This window comes from Anguilla anguilla, chromosome 3 (assembly GCF_013347855.1).
Source record: "Anguilla anguilla isolate fAngAng1 chromosome 3, fAngAng1.pri, whole genome shotgun sequence".
Classification (NCBI taxonomy): Eukaryota; Metazoa; Chordata; class Actinopteri; order Anguilliformes; family Anguillidae; genus Anguilla; species Anguilla anguilla.
The window spans coordinates 57,626,216-57,642,659 of record NC_049203.1 but is presented as its reverse complement, the minus strand read 5'-3'; the positions used below and the strand labels follow the sequence as shown (position 1 = coordinate 57,642,659).

Below are 16,444 nucleotides of genomic sequence, written 5' to 3'. Positions count from 1 at the left end.
TGCATCTGTAAATGAGCTTCTGCAAATGCATCGTAGAAACAATACAATAGTGCGTTGGCATTAAAAATAAAATGTACTTTTGAATAAGTATTGATATTGATAAGTATTTTTAAAAGCAAGTACTCCAGTACTTTAACTCAAGTAAAATTTTGACTGAACAACTTTCACTTGTAGTGGAGTAATATTTGACCAGGGGTATCTATACTTTGACTCAAGTAATGGAGTTGTGTACTTTGTCCACCACTGTTGGCCAGTTGATACAATGGATCGATGGAATCACGTCCTGATTGAGTCAAAGTAAGCAGTTTGTAAAAAAAATAATTTAAAAAAACCCACGAAGGATATAGATTTACTGAGGAAGAACATACGTGCAATGTATTTCCTGTTCTGTGTGAATTCTAGTAGTGTGGTCGTTAAACCCGTATGTGGCGCTCGCTGTCAAAATGTAACATTGTGTGCTAGGCGGGTAACGCATTGTTCTGCGGTCTGTTCTTGCAGCAGTCTACTTCTAGCGAAAACATTAACAGATCCGCATTTCGACATTAGGGCTATTCACTAAATACCGGAGTACAGTACTGCAGTGTATGTTCCTATAATGTAAAATATCAGTGTAGCCTACTGTGTTTTTATCACTGTCTCTCTAAAGAAGCACCCCTGCATAAATTAGGCTATTTTTATTGTTTCCGAAACAGGAAGTTTTCAACGGTTGTCCGCATGTCCTAATTATTTTTTCACACGCTAGACCGAAATGGAAATTCTTCAGACAGCCGATCTGTTTAGAGCTGAAGGACGAAACAACGTAGTGTCATCCAAATATTGTGGAAAGTAGATGCCTGTACATGTATTTGATGTATTTTCAGAGTTAATTGAAAAGTAAATTATTAATTTCCATTTCGTGGGTCGACAAGACTGAACGTTTTTAAATCGATATTGCGAGATAGTCATTACAAGTGAGGTAAAATTGATCTGGAATTTACTGGACTTCTACCAACCAACATCTCTGAAGAATATGTATCTGCAATACAGGTCACGCCTGGAGCACTTACAAGAATCTCTTTCGCTGCCGTAAGACCGGACTCTGGCTGGGGACCTCAATAGCGTTGCCGCACTGTCACACAGATAAGACGCGGCACTACTTCAAAGATTCCTGGCATTAGTATTCCGGTGAGACAAAACGCCATCAATCTGACAACAGTCTTTGTGTATATGTTTGCGCTACTATTTTAAAATTATATATCACAACTACGGAACAAGGGTATGAAACCGTTTATTATATGGCTTTGTGAACTAATCCACGTCAACCACTTTATTAATGGAAAACATGTTTGACATTTTAACAGTTGGCGTGTGTCCTGAATGGATGCTAAAATCCCATGCAAATGAAACATGCTTGCAATATATCCTAATAATTCGTACATACTCATGTATCCTCTTTGATTGACTGTAATTCTACAGAAATATCATTCCTAAAAGGAGAAATGAATGTAAGACTGCAGGCTTATATGTTCTTCCGCTGTTGTTTGCTGAGAGGACAGAGAGCAATTTTTTAAAGCTGATAAAAGATATCAGATGAAAACTCTTCTTTTAAAAAGCTTGCTGAGTTGATTTAACTAATTGCCTTTGTATGCCACACAGAGCTGATTCAAAAAGTTTCCCGAGGAACATCTAAAATTCCAGTACTTAGAGCTGAACGCGTCCTTTGACCTCTCGTGGACCTTTCCTTAGAGTGATGGATGTTTATGAGGAGGCAGTGGGCTACCTGCAGACATGTGGTATCACTGGTAAGCAAATTACAAATTTGGCAGGTTGCAGAACAGTCTGAAGAATTTTAGTTAATTCTGGGCATGTATATGTGCCTTCGTGCATATATGTGTGTGTGTTGGTGGCTGAGGTGCGACTGAATATGATTAATTGTACTTGGAGTTTGTCTAACCGTACGTTCTCTGCCCCACTGCTGCGTGAATGGGGCAAAAAAAGGCAGATCAGAGTTCTAAGTGTAATTGTGCTTCTGTGCTCCTCTGTTTGTGATTCAGTGAGTGCAGAGAGCGAGATGGGGCCTGATCTGTTGGATGACGTGTTTGAAGTGGTGACTGAAGTGGGCTTTGCTCCTAGCCCCCTCCACGCTGATAGCATTGACTTCCCTGACACACCTGTGAGTTATCAACTGATACAGTGCATATATACCAATGAGCTGCCAGCACTGATTAATCTGCTTAATGATGGGTTACCTGACTGATTGAACTGCCCATCAATGGGTTGCCATGCCAATATAGCTGCACAATAGTAGGTTGCCAATGATTAACCGGACTCATAAAGCTTGTTGTAGTCTGAACAAAGCTAAGCTACCTGCCAGTGTGTTACCACAATGGTAAATGGTAAATGGACTGCATTTATATAGCGCTTTTATACAATTGATGCCTCTCATTCACCAGAGCAGTTAGGGGTTCGATGTCTTGCTCAGGGACATTTCAACACGCCCAGGGCGGGGATCGAACCAGCAACCCTCCGACCGCCAGACAACCGCTCTTACCTCCTGAGCTACGTTGCCCCCAATAATATACCGATCACTCAGTGTGATGGAGATGATGACTGGTATATTATTGCATGGATATGAAAGCCTTTTGGAAAGCTGTTTCAGTAATTTGACTGGCCATGCTCCTGTTTCAGACATACTGCATCCCTGAGATGATGTTGGAGAGGAGGCTGGTGGTCCTTACAAGTATCCTGACCAGTGAAGAGCTGTATCTGAGTGAGCTGGAGACACTGCTGACGGTAGGGAGAGGATATCCATACTAGTACACCTACACACCCACACACACACACACACATACACATGCATGCGCACACACATACACATACACACACACAAACACACACACGCATGCGTGCAGACATATACACACAGGCACAGCCACATGCACACACACACACACTCGCACACATGCACACACAAACACACAGGCAAACACACACACGCACACACATACAGGACATGCACAAGTATACACATACATATATATCCACTGATAAGAGCACATAGGCCTCTGGGTCTGTATTATTAAGCATATCAGGAATAGTCAGGCAACATTTGTTAGCCTTTGCTCTTCTCATTTTGTCTTTTAAAAAAAATGCATATATTTACTTCCACAAATAAATTAATATTATGTATATGTATATGTACCAACACACAGTCAAATAATGTTTTCATGAAGATGTTTGGAAGAGCTTTGGCTATTATAGGATAGTTCTGGGTTAAAAAAAAAAATATTTCAGTGTGTGCTTTCAATTAGCCAAGATGGATTTTATGTGATATTTTAGATATTTACACAAGTTTCTGATGACTAGCAGGCTTTATTATGGGAGGTATAGGGGCACTCCAAGACAGCTTGTACAGTGATGTTGTGCTTTTATAGGCTATACTTAAACGTTAAAAACGTTAATTTAAACGGTAATTTAATTGCATTTTTTCTAAATCGTTAACATAAATATCAGTTTTATGTAGTGCTGGTGCTTCTTACCTTGAGTGCAGAGGAAATGGTCCTAACTGAAATTAAGATAAATATTTTGAAGAATAATTGGCTAAAACATACACTGAAACATAAAACATATTGGACAATACTGTAGTCCATAAGTAGATTGTTATATTTGTAAAATAAAATGTGTGTGTGTTGGTGGCCCCTCCCCACATCTGTCAATATGCTGCAAATTAATAACTAACACCTTTAGAAGAGAAACTTACACGTTCAGTCGTAGACTCATTCCACAAAAACACGACTACTGATAAGCTCACATGTACATGCAACAACAGATCCTGCAACAAAGCCAACCCTTGAAAAGGTGTTGCGAATGACATATGAGAGCTAATATAGAACTAAGAACAAACTGAAAGTGCTCATTAGAGCCCTTGTTCAAGACTGCAATGCAGTCCCTCTCATAGTGGTGGATATGTCATTCTGGATCTGAGTTGTGTCCATCAGAAATGTCATCTACAAATACATATTTTTCAGTCATACAATAATTGTGTAATTGATCATTCACAAGAAGGTGTGGGAGCTCTGAAATTTTGGGGCTGTTGCAGCGCCGATAGGACTTGAATTTGAAGCCATGCCACATATGATGGCCATACAGTATAGAGCATAAAAGAACCCCTTCTGCCATCATCATGTCTCCATAAGTACATTACAGTGTCTGCATAGGGTTTCAGCATGTATCAGGTTACGCATTGTGAACCATGTCCTTACTTTTAACTCAGTTTCTAAACAATTAAATGATGAAGTCTGAATTTTTTACCTTTGTGGCTTGAATTAAAAAAACAATTAACAGCACATTCTGATATTCATATCACCTCCAAATGTCTTTGTTCCTACTTCCCCACTTTAAACCTTATAAGGTCTAATGCCTGCGATTCACTTCCCCATCTGAGCATGCTCATGCAGCAAACAGATTCAAAATGAGAGTGAGAATGTTGAGAAATGGAGAAATAAGAACGTAATCCTCTTAAGTCTTTTCCTAATGCTTTCTCGTCTGACGTGTGGGTCAGAACATGATTTCACCACCGCTGTTCTAGACAAGGAAAAGTAATGTTGCCACAGAGGGCTCAGATATTAATTCAAGCTCTGAGTAAGAGTAAGGTTTCTTGAATGCTTTGGTGCTCAATGGCCTGGTGCTTCTGAAAATAAATTAGAGAAGTACTGGGTGGTTTTGCCTGTGGGCGTGTCATCTCTCATGCAGAGAGAATAGCGAACCTGGCTCTGTGTGTGCATCTGTGTGTGCTCTCTGTGCTCCGCTTATGAGTGTTTTTATGTGTGCACATTTCAACACGTGTTTGTGCAAGCGCCTGCATGTGTGTCTGTCCACAGCAAGTTTTCTTGTCTTCCTGTCTCTGCTCAGCCAACTTATTCTCCCTGTGTTTCTTCAACCCTTCCTCCACCTCTTCTCTTTCCAGCCCATGAAGGCTCTGAAGGCGTCAGCTGGCACATCCCAGCCGGTCCTGTCTGCCCAGCAGGTGCGGACAGTGTTCTTCCAGGTGCCGGAACTACGTGACCTGCATACGGAGTTCTACACCGCGCTGAAGGCCAGACTGGAGCCGGCGCCGGGACAGGAGCCACAGGGGGGCGCACAGCCATCCCCTGTGGGGGACCTGTTCCTGAGAATGGTGGGTTCCCGCCGCCACCAAGCAGAGGCACGCTGTCACTCACAGAACACACCCACTCGTTGCCCGGTCACTTTACACTGACTGCCCGGCCAGTGCAGGGACCTTTCGATGAATTGCCTTCACCTACACAGATTTTCCATGTGGTCTGTGTTAGCTTTAGACCGCGCTGTTTTGAGTCAGCTCAGTTATTGTTTCATCAGCAAACATAATGCAGGATGCCGAAGATCATCAGTGTTGCAGACCACAAACATCTGGTTAGCAAAGAACTGATAACAGAAAAGTGTCTGTTTTCAACTGTCTGTGAACTTTTGTGTCATGGACAACAGCTCTTGCTGGCAGGGCTGCCGGGTGAAATTCCTGGGCCCGGGACAAAATTATATAATTGTATTATTCCTGGGACAATAATATTTACCACAAGTTCACAGACCATTGGGGTCTGACAATGGTCTGGAAATGGTCTGTGAAGGGCCTGGGACAGCGACCTTGGTTGTTCCCCCCTGATGGCGGCTCTGCTCGCGGGTAAACTGTGCTGACATTACTGGCTGTCATAGACCGTACTGTGTCTGGAACACTACAGAGGGAAACTTCCACATCATGGGTGTGATGAGCTGATGACCACCAACAGTTAGTCATGAAACATTACAGAGCGAGCAAAATGAAAGGGTGCACATCACTTTGGTTACTGGCTTCCTGTCTTTTGATAGAATCCTAATAGTGCGGACTTCTCTTTTTTTAATCCTGAACTTAATTAACCCAGTTATTTTCTGCTCTTCAAGTAAAACATTTCCTGAATTAGGATATTCTGTAAATGGGGCATTTTGGATTCAACAGTTGATTCATTTTGGATACTTACATTGCAGTGAGCTGGGCAATTCATAGGTTTCCGTAGTGGTTGTCGTAATCAGCAGAGCTACCCTCTCACACCCGTTTCTGCTTTCACTTAACCACAGAGAAATGTGTGTATGTGTGTGATCATTGAGAGATATGTCTGCACACTTTTTTACCAGTATGTGCACATGTTGGAACAGCTACTCTTATGACATTCTCTTCTGCAAATATTTTCTTTTAATCGTGTGAGAAAAACATGATGCATATTGCAAGCGAGTTAGCATCAGGAGAGAATTAACACATAGAAATGACTCTTTTTTTAAAACTGTACATGGGTTTCCCTGTAGCCAAACACTGTTCTTTGTCCAAATAAATGTTAGTTGGTGGTGGGTACATTTAGTCAACTCAAGAGCCTGCTTTTGTCTGATTGGCTGTGATGTGGTCATGTGATAACCAGGTCAGTCAGTTGGGAGTGTACCGTGGCTTCATTGATAACTACGAGAGCGCCGTGGAGATTGTGAGGAAGTGTACCCAGTCAGACCAGCGCTTCAGGACATTGGCACAGGTAAGACAAAGGTGCAATGCTGCTCACCAGCTTCTCCCGAATGTTCACTTACCCTCATGTACAAGAGTGTCTTGCAGGTGTCCTCAAACACACCAATAAAGAATTGGGGGCAATTTATTTTTTGATTCTGTAGGATGATCTGCATGGTCTCCTATGTTCTGCCTTTCTCTCTCTCTCACTCGCTTTGACTCATTTTTCTTTGCCCTCTTTCTGAAGAGTATGATGTCTTGTAAAGGGTCAGACAACAGCAAGACAACATACACGTTTGAAGGTGAGAGAAACCTGGTGTTTGTCTTTCAGTTACAGTAGTATCTATTCTCACTAGCCGTAAGACGCATGTATTCTTTCTCCTCCCCTAGCTCTCCTGTATAAGCCTTTGGATCGTGTGACAAAGACCACCCTGGTGTTACACGTAAGATCCTCTTCTGTCAGAAAGAGACCCATTCTCAAGTTACTACTTCGCTCTATGATTTTCTCACTTGCTAATTGATAACACACTCTGTTATCCTGTGAAAAACTCCCTCACACCATCAGTTAATTGACTACTTTATTCATAAACTAATTTGCTCATTCACTGACACGGGCCATATTCTGACAGGATTAGTTTTACTGACGGATGTCCTGGAATTATTACCTATTGCTCCTGTAGTTTTAGTCCTGTCAGAATCTGTCATGTCAGTCATTTTTTCTTGGTGGCAAAGTAAATTTTCTAGATGGAATTACTTAATGTTTTTTTGGGGGGAAAGTAGGTAACCGAGGTCCTCTAGTAATACTCGCCTTGTGTGAACAGACATCTCAGTAATTAGCTGCAAAATGTGCCGGACATTTTTATATCTAACATTTGGGATACGGTCAGTGGGGTTACTGTGGATTTTTTTATCCCATCAGAATGCTAATCCATTCATTCATAGAGTATTTTGATTTCACATTAAGACTGTATTGTTTCTCTCCCACAGGACCTGCTGAAGCACACCCCCCAGGACCACCAGGACCACGCCTTGCTCCAGGAGGCTCTGCGCATCTCCAGCAGCTTCCTGTCAGGAGTCAACGAGGAGTCCCAGTGCAAGAGGGCTGTCACACTCAGCACAGGCATGGTGAGCCTAGATACATGCACATACACACGGGCGTGCACTCATGCGCGCACACACACTCACACGCACACACACACTTACACACACACGCACACACACACACACATGCCCTTGACTGGTTTGCATGTACCCATACATAAAGGACATAGATTCACTCACAAACACAAGCACGGAGTAGCTCACATATTAATACACATGTATACACCATCGTACACACAGAAACACGCAAAGCATCTCTTCCCCTCCCTGCCCTAAAGCAGCCATTTGTGTGTGACCGTACGGCTCTTTGGCTCAAAGTGCCAGCCTGACGTCCAGGTTGTCCTTTGTATGCAGAGACGGCAGCTGATACGGGATGGGTTCGTGGTGGATATGTGCGAGGGGGGCCGGAGCATACGACATCTCTTCCTGTACACAGACCTGCTGCTGTGTGTGAAGCTGAAGGGCGGCTCAGCTGGGTGAGTGACTCCTCCCACTCTTACCTCGGGTCACTGAAATCCCAGGCCCAGATTCCCCACACCTAAAACCAGTGCGATGCTAACAGCAGCATTCTCTTATGAAAGTTTAAAACAACAGGGCTCTTATGAAACTAAAAACCATTATGAACTATTACTTATGAATAGGTTTTATATTTGTCATGTCAGTTGGTATATTATGGCTACTGTATGCTCATGTTTATGTGTCTCCACACAGGAAGCAGGCTAATTACAGGTTCAGCTGGTACCTGCCGCTGGCGGGACTGCGGGTGCACTGGGGTTCAGAGCAGGAGCTGTCCACAGACTTACAGTTCCGGGTCAGCACCATGAGGGGCAAAATGTTCCAGCTGAGACAGGAGCTCAAAGAGCAGGGGGTGAGAATGTGTGTGTGTGTGTGTGTGTGTGTGTGTAGCAGTCACACAATTTTGGTGGTGACGCCATTACAGGAGTTGTTCGGGGTCATGTGTGCTTGTCTCTCTCGCGGTGTGACAGAGAGGCAGTAAAGCGGCGTGGTCTCGTACCCTGGATCGCAGCCGCAGGAAGCTGCAGCAGGCTGAACTATGGCTGTTGACTCACTCGCCCGTCCTCCCCCTGGAGCTGCACAGCCCAAACGGCAAGGTGAGCCCCTGAATAGGTGCCAAGCCGAGAGCATGACACATTCACTGACACAGGCCCCCCGGTGGCTGTGCTGGTCCCACAACATGGAGCCATCACTTCAATCTGCTCAAGACTCACACTGATTTAGAGTGAGCTCGCTGACCCAACTCCTACACTGACTAAACAAAAGAGCGGACGTCCACAGGAAGTTTGAACGTTTGATGACAAGTGCTTTGGTGAGTCACCGAGTGGTTCTAATGTGGCCTGTGGGCGGCCTTCTGTCTGTGTTCTGCAGAGCCACACTCTTGTGTTTTCTTTGCTGTATGAGCTGGAGGAGTGGAGAGAGGCCATTGAAAAACTGAAAGGAGAGAGTGAGTACTGATGAACATCCCAGTGAACATTTTTGTGGTGAAAAGACAGTGAAAAGTCAGCTACTTTTGGTTGAAAAGTGAAAGTTGTCTTGCCAACTAGGAAGTAGCCAGGGTATAACCGTGTAAGACCTGCGCTATATTGGGGTTAACCTAGTTCCTCATGGCCACAGGCAGCAGAAACACCCGACTGCGGTTTTGTAACATCTACTGCATTTTTTAAGATCTAAGAGCTTAATAATGTCATGGAAACCTGCATGTTCTCATGTCATTATTATGGTATGTACTGTGTGTCTCTAATGTTCATGTCCTATGATATTACTTTTGTTTGTGGACATGAATAAAAGTATTAAAATGTGTGTGTGTGTGTGTGTGTGTGTGCGTGTGTGTCAGACATAGAAACTGTTCCACCCGACTTGCTGACCCTTACCAGCTCATGTGCCAAACTAAGAATGACCCAGAATCCACATCTTCAAAGCTTAGTTCCTGGTGAGACCCCCCCCCCCCCCCCCCTCTCGGTGTTGTCAGTATTTTTACATTTCATTTGAAGTTACATCTGGTACAGACTGCCCTGTACTGGAAGGCTTGTAGTTTTGCTCATATTCATTAATAGGATTATGTATATATTTGAATTATTTCTACTGACTGAATGTATTGATAATGGTTTGGTTTGTGTGTGCATAATTTAAGTACAATTCTACCACACAGTAGCAGCTATCTATAGCCATGAACAACAAATCTAGTTCATGCAGTAAAGCTATGGCTAAGTCCCAACTGTATCACAATTATTGAGTAACTACAGTATGTTCAATCTGAAACACTTCCACTTCCTTTTCTATCTCCCAGCCCGTGAGGACAAATCTCTGTGTGGGACCCTTAGTGTTGCTGTTCACTCAGCTTGTGGACTTCAGCAACCTGCAAGTGAGTTCATGCATCTCACGCCTTTGCCATCACACCATCTCACAGTCACACACTCTATTTTAGTCTCATGCTCAGAGCAGTCTCCACTCCACCATCTCTCCCACACACTTTAACATGCTGCCATAATGTTCACATCTAAACTACAGACCGTCTCCACCACAGACCCCTCAACACTGCTCTCTCCATCACAGACCCTCTCAACACTGACCTCTCCATCACAGAACCCATCCGCCAGGCAGCCACAGGCACTTCCTTTACACGTGACCTCAGAACTGTCTCCTGTGTCCCATGTCTGTCTGCCTGTCCCATGTGTCCCCCAGGTCTGTATATATGCCTGGAAGTGGACGGATACAGGTTTTACGACAACAGGGCCCAGTCTCACCCCTCTCTCTGCAGCCTGACACCACAGTGGGATGAGGTGAGGCTTCTGGTGCTCTGTCACAATGCACTGCTCTGACCTGTTGCACTCACACTCCTCTCTCCTATCCTACCAGGTCAATTCGCTTCTTTGTGTCACTGTTTATGTGTGAGTCCACGTCCTCCTTTACATATGAGTACATGTATTTGTGTGTAAAAAAAGTGATGCATGTGTGTATACAGCGCAGTTTGCATGTGTTTGTGCCTGTGTCTGTGTGACTATGTGCATGCAGGTCCTCAGTGTGTTTGTGCCTGTGCCTGTGTCTGTGTGACTATGTGCATGCAAGTCCTCAGTGTGTTTGTGCCTGTGTCTGTGACTATGTGCATGCAGATCCTCAGTGTGTTTGTGTCTGTGTATGTGTAACTATGTGCATGTAAGTCCTCAGTGTGTTTGTGTCTGTGTCTGTGTGACTATGTGCATGCAGGTCCTCAGTGTGTTTGTGCCTGTGCCTGTGTCTGTGTGACTATGTGCATGCAAGTCCCCAGTGTGTTTGTGCCTATGTCTGTGTGACTATGTGTATGCAGATCCTCAGTGTGTTTGTGCCTGTGTATGTGTAACTATGTGCATGCAAGTCCCCAGTGTGTTTGTGCCTGTGTCTGTGTCTGTGTGACTATGTGCATGCAGGTCCTCAGTGTGTTTGTGCCTGTGTCTGTGTGACTATGTGCATGCAAGTCCCCAGTGTGTTTGTGCCTGTGTCTGTGTGACTATGTGTATGCAGATCCTCAGTGTGTTTGTGTCTGTGTATGTGTAACTATGTGCATGCAAGTCCTCAGTGTGTTTGTGCCTGTGTCTGTGTGACTATGTGCATGCAGGTCCTCAGTGTGTTTGTGCCTGTGCCTGTGTCTGTGTGACTATGTGCATGCAGGTCCTCAGTGTGTTTGTGTCTGTGTCTGTGTGACTATGTGCATGCAGGTCCTCAGTGTGTTTGTGCCTGTGTCTGTGTGACTATGTGCATGCAGGTTCTCAGTGTGTTTGTGCCTGTGTCTGTGTGACTATGTGCATACAGGTTCTCAGTGTGTTTGTGCCTGTGTCTGTGCCTGTGTGACTATGTGCATGCAGGTCCTCAGTGTGCCTGTGTCTGTGTGACTATGTGCATGCAGGTTCTCAGTGTGTTTGTGCCTGTGCCTGTGTCTGTGTGGCTATGTGTATGCAAGTCCTCAGTGTGTTTGTGTGTTTTCAGGAGTTCTCCTTGCAGGTGGATGAGGCGCAGTGTCTCAGGGTGCTGTGTGTAATGCAAGCGGAGTGTGGGAAGAGTGGGCAGATCCAGGGAAGAAGCTCCATACAGGTGCGACAAGAGAACTTTACTGTACTTCCATGCAGGTAGGATCAGTTGTTATGGATTGGCCTTTCCAACCTGCCTGATGTGACATGGAATAGTTCTCTGATCATATATTTAATGGCAATGATCAAAAAATAAAGCATGCTACAAATAAAAACAGTCTGAATATATACCTGTTTTACAGAAAAGTGTTTACTCAGATCATCATTAATTGTAAACAAAATAGATCAAATCTTGAGCTGCAGTGTTGTGTTCCATAAACCTGGAACCAGAACAGATTTAAATTGATAGTTTAAGCTAATTTGTATTGCATACTATGAGATAATTTTATTCTGCTCTCTATAGATTACACAAATTGAAATTCTGCTTGAGATATATCAAGAATGTCACTGAGCAAAAATACCCATATTATTCAGAATCAGTCTATTCTTTATGCCAAGTAAGTGAACGTGTCCTTATGATCCAAAATTAATAAAATCTTATTGTGCTGGGCTTAAAGTGACACAGTTCTCTATTCTTACACATCTTTAAGGTATTCTGTCATGTTCACCAATGTGATGACAGTCTTTTGGCAGCTTTGATGCAGTTCTGCCTTTGTGTTAAAAACAAAACCCCCCACATACTACTCTTGTTGACCTCATGGCATAAAATCCTGATAATCATCCTTAAAATTCTTTGTGATATTCTCATAGACATTTGTGCCATTTGTGACATATTTGCGTGTTTATTGTTGCCACCCACTCTGTCAAATTCTCTCCTATGAAACGCATGTGTCAGCTGCCATTTGTCTTTACTCAGCTGTCTCCCAGTTAGACTTTCGTCAGAGATAGACACTCGATGTGTAGCTTGCACAGACAGGCTGTGTGTTAGTTCGATTGACCAGAGGGGATGAGTACTGAGTGGGCTGCTGGCCATATTCGGAACTACCAAAGTCAAGATTTGACAACAGACTGTGGACCCCATCCACACTCTAGAATGTGTCCAGGCTACACTAATTGTCTCTACAGGATGAGTAACCCAGTATCCCTTTTTCACTTTTACAATTAATCTAATATTGAGTTTTATAGTAAAAGTCCAAACTTACCCTCCCTCAGAATTTCTCCCGTACCTCATATATCCTTGTACTCAATGCCACAGTCTTACTCTCAGTCAGTATTGCTGTAAAGCGAGTCCGGATTTGTGCGTTTTATGATCTAAAAGCAACCCAAAAGTCTGAGAGAGATGAGACCACAGAGGAGTCTGGTGTGTTCCGATCCTTGTGTTTTTATGTGTGTCACAGTTGGATCCCTCCGTTATACTGAAGAAGTGGAAGAAGTACATAGTGTCTATGAACCAGATAGAGGTACATCTGTCCCTCAAGTATTCGCCTCACCCCCTGGAGCCCCCCAGCAGTGTCCCCATCCAGCAACAGCCGGTCTTTAATATTCCAATTGGAGATTTAGCACAGTGAGTCTGCTTGCCAACACTGGACCTTCAGTACAAATGTAGCTTCTCACATAAGCTAGTTTGCTACAGGATCCAGTCTGACATTCTGAGATACATAAATGAAATATTTTGCATATGTTTACTTAAATATCTTACACAAATGCCTTACTATAGACTGTAGGAAGGATAAAGTGAAACAGTTCCCCTGATTACATTTGAAATGTCAGTTACAAACAAAAAAGCAGAACTGTGCGGTAATGGACCAATGGCGTGGAGTACAAAGGGGAAGAGGGTACTTGTGTAAACTGGTTATGAGAGAGGGTGTGGGAGTTAAAGAAGGTTAATTTTAGACTCTGAGTGCAGAAAATCCTGTGCGAGAGCGAACGCGTGTGTTCCTGCCTGTTGCTTTGTCAGGCAGGAGGGGGTGCTGGTACCCCACATTGTGCGGTCCTGTACGGAGGAGGTGGAGCACAGGGGCCTGGAGGAGGTGGGCATCTACAGGATCTCTGGAGCTACCAGCGACATCCAGGCTTTAAAGAGCACCTTCGACACCAGTGAGCTGCGTGTGTGATTGTGTGTGTGTTTGTGTGTGCGTGTGTGTTTGTGTTTGTGTGTGTGTGTGTGTGGGTTTTTTTGTGTGCGTGTGTGCGTGCATTTGTGTGTGTGTGTGTGTGCACGTGCGCATGTGTGCATATTCACATCTGTGAATGAATGGTCTGCCTTACCAGCATTTTAATATCATCCATAGAAAATCAGAAATGCCTGAAGGTCTCTGCCTTTAGCTGGACAGCATGCTGTGCTTGCAGATTTGCGGGAGGCTGTGTCCCGGCTGCGGTGTGTGGATGTGCATGCTGTGTCTGGAGCACTCAAGCTGTATTTCCGGGACCTGCCAGAACCCCTTATCCCAAGAGAGCAGTTCCGGAGCCTGGCTGATGCCCTGGGTAATCACACACAGAGACTGTCTATAGCTGGACTCCACCTTGACTAGCTAAATCATCTTACATGTCAGTAGCGATGCATTCATACAGCCAGGGTTTCTCTCACAGGTTTTGAAACTGTGTGCTACTGTGTTGACAGCTATCCCTGACATGAGCTCCAGGATGGAGTCAATGTGTAGCATACTTCAGTCCTGCCCTGTTGTCAACCGCAACACCTTCCTCTTCCTCCTGCACCACCTCAGACGGTCAGTTCCTTCCTCATTCTTCTCAAGTGTCTCAGCCGCTCAATAAACTCCTCTTCGTTATCCACGACCTGAAGTGGACAGAAATATCCTGTCAAATATCTGTCACACATTCAGCTTATACTGACCGTTACATCAAGTTGGACTGTTGGACCTAATGAACAGATTTCAGACCTGCCTTGGCCGAAATACTCAAAATTGTTCTGTCTCCTCCTTGTTTTTCTCTCTCTTCCCCTCCACCTGTTTGTTTGCCTTTAACTGTCAGGGTGGCTGAAAAAGAAGCGATCAACAAAATGTCTCTGATGAATTTGGCAACAGTGTTTGGCCCCAGCTTAGTTCGCCCCCCAGAGGCTGTTCTTGGGCAGTGCAGCCCACACGTTGACATCTCTCAGGAGGTTGTGGTCCAGGTGAGTCTGTGTGTCAATCCCACGTTTTTACAATGAAATGGCCCATTTTCTTCCTTTAATGCCCCGTTGAACATTACTGCTGGGCTTCTTTGCGTAATACACTGCCTAGGAGACCAAAAACCAGAAAACTAAGAGGTACTAACAAAAGGCCACCACAACAAGCTTGTTACTTCCCTAAAACAATTGCATTTCTTTGTTTCCCTGTCTGTGTGTATTATGTGTGTGTGTGTGTTTGTGTGTGTGCACATATGCATCATTGGCTGACTGTTTGTTCAGGTCCAAGTGGTGTATTTCTACCTTCAGTGCAACAATCTCCCAGCACCCATGACCACAGTGCCCCTGAACACAGAAGAGGAAGAGATCACTACATGAGGCTTTTGCATCAGTCGAAACGTTTTGTAAAAACTTTGAATATATTTATTGTGTGTCCCCCTCAAAGAGACTTCTCCCGCTCTTACAGAAATGTCCAGAAAGCCTATTTAAGATCCTATAGTGAATTAATTTGATGTTGTGGTAATAAAGCTAATTGTTTAAGGTATTTAATATGTTGAATAACCCTTGTGAGGGCCATGTTTACTGTTAGTCCACATAGATTCAGGGGATTTAATTTAATAATTAAAAAAAAAAATGTCCCCAGGCAGACAATGGCTTCTTATAATATGTGTGTTTATGTGCATGAATATTTAATCATTAAAGCAATGCAGTGCTGTTGAAAGCATCAGTGAATAATCATGATTAAATATGCTTGTAAATTTCCTGGTGTGTTCCTTCTTTGTGTAGTAGGAGTTAGTAGGATGTTAGAAATAATAATTTTGCCATTTGGCCTCATGTACAGAGTAAAATGTCCAGTGTTATCTCAACTCTTACAGAGTATACATGGTCCCAATTCGTCATGTACTCTGTCACAGTTGAATTAACACTGGACATTTTACTCTGTACATTGTGGTATATCTATACACAAATTTCTGAAGACATGTGGGAAAGCAACTAGTAGCCATATAAAAGTGTGTGAATTAAGGGAGACTGTAACATACATCGGATAAAGTTACATTTCAGGCACCAAGATCAGGATTCCAGCACAGCAGACTTTGTTTTTAATCAAAACAATATTCCAACAAAGGTTCTTAACACGTTTTCAGTTGGCTTCAAAACATTTGCAGTCTGAGGGATCTGCAAATCCATAATCAAAAACAAAAAGTAACCTTAAATTGTTAATACAGCATTAATGCGAGTAACTAGTTTGGCTGAATCTGAGCCAGAGATTGGGTGTGAAAATAACAGAAAGCTAGAGAAAGTGGAAGGATTGACGCTCCGAACTGAACAGATGTTCATTTGCACGGTTGTGATGAGGGGGGGTGTGACCGAAAACCAATCAGTTACGGTTCAAGTTCAACAAGACGGCTCACGAAAACATGCACTGGCACATCAAAGTGGGCCCCACTGAACACTCCCACAGCTGGGTGAAAGGGTACACCCTCGCTCCCGCGCCACCTGGGCGAGCGGGGCTTGAGTTACCGTCCGTCCGTCCGTCTTTTGATCCGTGATCCCAGTCCCGGCCCGCTCCCTTTCTCGCCGCGCATTCTGGGGGAACCGGCGAAAGCCCGCTGGTGTCGTGTGTGAAATTACAGCGTCCAGACAATGTCCAGAAACAAAGGGATGTCAGACGACATCGCTGCGCACTAAATCACCTGTCTTTGATAACTACAAAATTGGGTTCTTGTTGCAGGCTGCAGACGC

General features: G+C 43.9%; 1 protein-coding gene across 2 annotated transcripts; it reads left to right on the top strand.

Annotated features, from left to right (window-relative positions):
- The first annotated feature begins 469 nt into the window (after positions 1-469).
- Positions 470-15,463, top strand: si:dkey-33c9.6 (active breakpoint cluster region-related protein). Of its 2 annotated transcripts, XM_035408568.1 has the most exons (24): positions 470-582; positions 1,027-1,164; positions 1,636-1,781; positions 2,034-2,152; positions 2,668-2,772; positions 4,946-5,155; positions 6,441-6,548; positions 6,765-6,819; positions 6,908-6,960; positions 7,505-7,642; positions 7,973-8,094; positions 8,330-8,486; positions 8,605-8,730; positions 9,005-9,080; positions 9,471-9,566; positions 9,924-9,998; positions 10,319-10,416; positions 11,597-11,701; positions 12,975-13,141; positions 13,535-13,674; positions 13,927-14,061; positions 14,198-14,303; positions 14,566-14,707; positions 14,984-15,463. In XM_035408568.1, exons 3-24 carry the CDS (start codon positions 1,730-1,732, stop codon positions 15,077-15,079), a joined length of 2,481 nt encoding a protein of 826 aa, XP_035264459.1. In that variant the 5' UTR covers positions 470-582; positions 1,027-1,164; positions 1,636-1,729; the 3' UTR covers positions 15,080-15,463. The 2 variants fall into 2 exon arrangements, with proteins under 2 accessions (XP_035264459.1, XP_035264458.1); XM_035408567.1 differs by having other exon boundaries at positions 482-1,164.
- The last annotated feature ends 981 nt before the right edge of the window (positions 15,464-16,444 follow it).